A 6,000-nucleotide genomic window follows, 5' to 3' on the forward strand; every position below is an offset into this window, starting at 1 on the left:
TAGACTAAAGGATATAATTGCTAACTGAGAATACAAGTATGTTTCACAAAGAAGAGAGAAATTGGAACTATACTTGGTGCTTCGCGTTTTCTTATGATTCCTTGTTTCACATTTGATTTCTCAAAGGCTTGGCGTAATTGCCTACGTTCCAAGTAAAGAATTTTGACGAAAGGAATTATCCAGGAAGGACTATACACGCGACTAATTCCTACCTCGGTAGTACTGGTAAACATGCATGCCATATCGCATATTTGCATTACGAGACTTATGATAAAACGTAATTAGTGATCCCACATTCTCTATCAATTCCTTTCCACCTTTTGGGCTTTTAGCTTTTCTGGTAATGATTTTCTTGGAAGTCAATTGGAGACCAAGATTTTTGTCCTTTGACTGCTCTTTCATGTGGTATATAGGATGGGATCGTGTGTGAACGAACATACACAGAGGTACGTAGTGGAAAAGCTATTTGCTTTGAAAAATAAGAGGCAACCAGTAAAGAAGCGGCCATTGCAGCTTTGAAAATTAAGCAAAACAAAATCCCGAGTTGCAAAAGAAGTTTTTCTTTTTATGACCACTGTAATAATGATTAATGGGTGGCCCCAGAAAGGACTAATCAAAAAATGTTTCCTGCAACAATAGGATTTTGTCTACTGTCCACTCAATGAGTTGATGGGAATAGGATAATATGCTTTCCTTTGTATTGGGAAGTACATCGTTGATGACGTTGATGTAGCCAGCAAGCAAATGGAAGCCAGGCAGAACCAGCAGTTTCTTTGATTATTTGTCTCCTCGGTCCATTCACGATCAGAGAAGGCAAATTGGCCAGATTTTCTGCTAGCTAGTTTTAATACTACTATATGTTTTAAGTAAAGACTCATGATAATCTCCCAAGCTTATGATAATCTGAGCAGGTATGTATCATGGGAAACAAATACATGGCCTGTTTACAGGACATAGATTTCACGTATACTCCGAGGACGTGGTAATTAAGGATCTTTCTAACATAGTAGCTAGGTGTTATAACCACCCAGCCCCCAAAAAATTTTTTTTTTCTTAACATTCAATTGCAATATCAATACTACTGTGTCCTTAGCTGTTCTTATAAACTTGTATGATATGATTGGACCGGGCCATATTACAATAATTTGCAAGGCAGAATGATACAAAATAAGTTGATATAATTGCTCGAGGGTTATCAGGTACGCTGTGCTGTGGTTCAAACCAAACAATAAAATGATGCTAATGGTGTTGCTGGGATGATGCTAATCGTATGTTTCACCTGCCACTTATAATATATACTTCCTATTTGGATTGTTATTTTTTTGGAGGTTTTTATAGATTAATCTACTGAAGCAATATGATGATGTACGTGCGATAAAAGATGATTGAAAAATGTGTTCATAAAAAAAAAAAAAAAAAGAAGAAGATAATTTAGCTCGAATCAAACATCCCCTCGCTGGATTTAGTATCAGTTGATCAGCTGGTGATCTTCATTCCCCAACATTTCCTAAACAGACTTGCTCAGTCGAAGTCTGCCTTGGACTGGTGGATGATCCACAAGGACATGGGTAGTGAGTGAATCGGTTGTCTCATTGCCCATGACTCCATGCAAGTATTGGACGACCAGCTGGCCTGTGTCACGTTTTAGAGAAAAGTTCCAAAATGGTCGAGGCTCAATATGAATTATGAACCAACCCAAATTCATTGGGACTGAACGGCCGACGACTTCTAATCCTATGCCACTTTCTTGCATCATCAGAACAAAATTTTTTGTTTTTTTATTAATTGGTTTCTTCCCCTCTTTCCCTTTCTATAAATCGTCCATTGGCGGAGCTATATACGATTGAGGGTGGGCAATTGCCGCCACCTCAGATTTTTAAAATCCTCTTTTATACCTTAAAACTATTATTAATTAATTACATCTCAACCTAATTATAGTTTAATAATTTGTATCCCCCTTAAATTACAAGGATTATGTATTAATTGCACACCCTCAATTCTCAAACAAAACAATGAGGGGGCACTTAGTAAATTTTTGGATTAATCAAAATTCCATGTATAACAAGAAACGAGTGAAGCAAACTCCAAAAAATAAAAAAGAAGATAATACATGTGCGAAATGTCAGATAATACCGCATTGGATTGAGAGTAATATGAAAGGGATAGCCAATTAAATTTAATGTGTTTAAGAGAGAAAAGAGCTAATTATGAGGAAACAAGAACAAAGAAAAGTACACTTGGAATATTTCTTTCTTTACTGAATTTGAATTACATTTTACCATTACTCTTTTTACTTGGTTGGTTTATTAACTCACCCTTGGATGATTTGTAATTGCGTAACTTATTTTGGATATTAAATACGCTGCAATTTAATACGCATTAATTATGCATATAATTTTGTAAAACACTAATATTAGTTATTCAGCTACCAACTAACTAATAAAATGAGTGAAAAATTGAAAATGCCAATTCTAATTTTTGCTTCTCAAGGAAACACTTATAAGAGAATTTCACTAGATGATTTTGGGTAGTTTAACAAACTTGTTAGCCACACTGGATTTGTTAAGATTAGTCATCTTATGCTAACCATCAATTAATAATACAACACACAACACATTACATAAGAGATTAGGCATTTTCACATTTTGGAGTTGCTCATATCACAAAGATAGTTGTTTTGAGTTACGACAACTCCAACCACCACCAATATTTGATTTTTAATCCAACACTTATATTACCCAATAATAGACTGTTACCTCCCCCACCCCCCACCCCCCCCTCCCCTCCCTTCCTAACTATGGGTCCATGACTGGACTGCTGTTTTGGTTCCTAAGATAAAGTGGAAACACAAACAAAACACCATATCCCGTTTAGATTACTATTTTTGGAAATTTTTATAAAAAGTGAATAAAAAATGTGTTTACAAAAAATATAAACATTTTTTTTGGGTCCAAAAACTGTAATCCAAGCATCACCAATTAGACATGAATCAGTTCGGCTCTCAATATCCTCTGTTAATTTCATGAAATTAGCATACTAGTTTAAAGGCTTAAAACCCCCATATAACAGAAGAAATCTGCCTACATAATCCACTTTGTACGCCGAATTTCTAAATACAAATTCCCCAATTTATCGAGACAAATTTCACATTTTAAGACTCTTTAGCATGAATTTTTTTTAAACCCATAGTATTTACTCTTAGATTTTTTCACATAAAGAACATCTTTTTTTTTTCTTAAATTGGGTGAGCACTAAAAGAGGAAATAAAGCAAACAATTAAATTTGTCAAAGGTTCTATTGCCTGAAGATTTTCAGTCAGTATTATTTAAAAAAAAAAAAAAAAAAAAACTGCTCCGGAAATAATCCAGATTTTTCACTGGTAAGGAAACGTACTAAAAAATTAAAATAGAAAGAAAGAAATGTTGAATCCTTCTCCGCCAGCTTCCGGAGAATAGTTAGTAGTAGCATTACACAGTACAAGATCTCTGAAATAAGATCATTAGTAGTTTAATTACACCAAGGTTGAAATAATCAGAAAAGGAACTAAAAATACAACAATGCGAAACAAATCTAGCTTACAATCCGATACATATTACCCGTAGAAATACAAATTAATTGAAAATCAAACACTAGATTATTAGAGTACCCAAAAACAAAAAAAAAAAAAAATGCAAAGTGGAAAGTTAATTCCAAATTTAGAATGCTTCAAGGAATTTCATTTCCCTCGGTTATTGAAATTCATCTTTTCATAATACCGAATCGAAAGCAGCGATAGCGAGAGGTTAACCTCGTCTTTTCCCCACCGTGTTTTCACACCGGTGCCGGAAGACTTGGCCGGAACCGGCGGAGCTGGGGGAAGGCACGGCCATGCGGAAGACACTGGTCGAGAAGACGACGAAGATGACGATGGCTTCAGAAGCGGCCAGAGGTAGAGCGAGTAAAGCCGCCGGAAGCCGCCTAGGGCGAGTACCACCGACCGGAGCTGAAGCGGATTTTTGGCGTAATGTTCGGTGCAGATCAGCTCCCAAAGCCGCTCGTCTTGAGCAGCCCTGCTCCACTGCTGGCTGACGCAAGCCGCCGCCGCTAACGTCCGCGCGTCCACGTGTTTCAACACCTCGTATAACAGATTGTCATCCGATAAAACCGCCTCTCCTGCTCCACAATCTTCTTCAGCCCTGGTCTTCTTCTTGATTATTTGCTCCTCCTCGCCGGCGATAACTGGTCGCTTCATCGACGGACTCCGGATCTGAAACGCTATGATTAACGAATTTTGATGCTTTCCAGAAAAAAATGGGGGGCTGTTTGGCGAGGGGTTTAATTTAATTAGGGCTAGGCAAGTTTTTTGGGGGGGCGGTGTGGGGGTTGAGTGTTGTCGAAGAGGACAAAAGAAGAAATTAATGCTGATTTCGAAGTTTTCAGCTGTCATGTGAAATGACTAAATTCTCCCTGTGATAATAACAGTGTCTACAGTGTGGGTTTTGTCAGTTTGCTGCTGTAAAGTCAACAGTAATGGCTGGGTTTGGTACATTGCTTTGGCTTTTTCCTTGTTGTTTTGATTAACTTGCCTGTTGCTTATGCCTTATTGTACTAGTTCGAGTAATTTCTCCTTTGGCAAAATAAAAATAAATGGTTCTCTTTTGGAATTATCAAAAAAAAAAAAAAATCCTGTGCGTTTTTACGAATTGCTATTTATACCAGGCTTTGCAAATTGTTAATATCTAGCATAGGTTCCCATCCCATTTTGGGATGAGACAAATAGTTTGTACGGGTGTTCGAAACTTTGTTCAATGAAGGGTCTGGCAAGGAGCACGACCCGAGTAGAATGATCCTGACACGTGTTCATTCAGAGAGGATTCATCCCTCTACTTTCAGCAAATTTTGTTTGGATTGGGAAAATTTATTTGGTCACATACTCACATAGTGCTACAGCACCCTCGGCTTTAAGGATCTTTAGCAAGTGCCTTTCTTACATGCTTGAAAGTAAAAATTTACATTCCATAAATAGATTGTAGGTTCCACAAAAATGAAAAATCTTGCACGATACCCGAATTCTGAAATGTTTGGAGTAAAAGGAAATTTATATACAAAAAAGTGGCTAAAGAGGAGGATCGTTAGAGTATTTTCCGTCAAATTCAATATTCTGACGACGGTTAGAGGTAAGAAGGGTGTAAAAAGGAATTGAAAGATTAAAAAAATTATGACCATCGTCCAAATATGTTAAAAAAAGAGCTCGTTTTTTTCCTAATTACTAATAATTATGCATAATATTTTGCTCGTGGATATTATCAAATCGTTGGCATAACGGAAAACATGTGAAAGTAATTATTCTGTTTGGCGGAAAGCAAAAAGAATCGGGCAATAGTATGCACTGAAGCAACAACAAGGTTACAAAAGTTAAAAGAATATTAGAAAGTAATAATGCGAGCAGAAAGGATGAGGGGAAAGAAGGTAGCTTAAGTTACTTGATTAGTCTGTGTCCTTTTCTTGTAGCTGTCAAATTTGTTTTTTCTTTTCAGTAGAGTTCAAACAATATCATCCTGAAGATTTCTTTAACTAAGACCGACACTTTGGCTTTTGCTTGAACACAATAGATGTCTGGTTACCAGCTTATCTTATTCTCAAGTAGTATAATAATATACAAACAATTCGTGCATACTCTAATTTTTCAGTAATTTCCATTGCAAAGTCAAGCATTTTACTGTAACGCAATCGACAAATAATACGCTTAGCCTCCAAGTAAAAAAGGAAAAGTTTAATCGCAGGGAACTTTTGATTTGTACGTCTAATTTCGCTGTCATTAACTGTTTTTGGATGTTATTGTGATGGCAGCTACTTTGAATTAGACAGCTCAAATTGTAAATCATCAACTCATCAAACCAAAGAGAAGAAAAGTTGCCATCGAACTGCAGAAAAAAAACAGCTCCCGCGTGAATGGTCCAGCGGCAGCGCCTCTCATCAGTGAATCCTGAGGTCACAAGTTCGAGTCCCCGCTCCGCTGGA

At 36.9% G+C, this 6,000-nt stretch overlaps 1 protein-coding gene across 1 annotated transcript; it reads right to left on the reverse strand.

The window, feature by feature from the left end:
• Positions 1-3,420: 3,420 nt before the first annotated feature.
• Positions 3,421-4,347, reverse strand: LOC113749122 (F-box protein GID2). Its single transcript, XM_027292785.1, has one exon. The coding sequence runs from the start codon at positions 4,229-4,231 to the stop codon at positions 3,716-3,718; it is 516 nt and encodes a 171-aa protein (XP_027148586.1). The 5' UTR covers positions 4,232-4,347; the 3' UTR covers positions 3,421-3,715.
• Positions 4,348-6,000: the final 1,653 nt, after the last annotated feature.

This window comes from Coffea eugenioides, chromosome 10, assembly GCF_003713205.1.
Source record: "Coffea eugenioides isolate CCC68of chromosome 10, Ceug_1.0, whole genome shotgun sequence".
In the NCBI taxonomy this organism is placed as follows: Eukaryota; Viridiplantae; Streptophyta; class Magnoliopsida; order Gentianales; family Rubiaceae; genus Coffea; species Coffea eugenioides.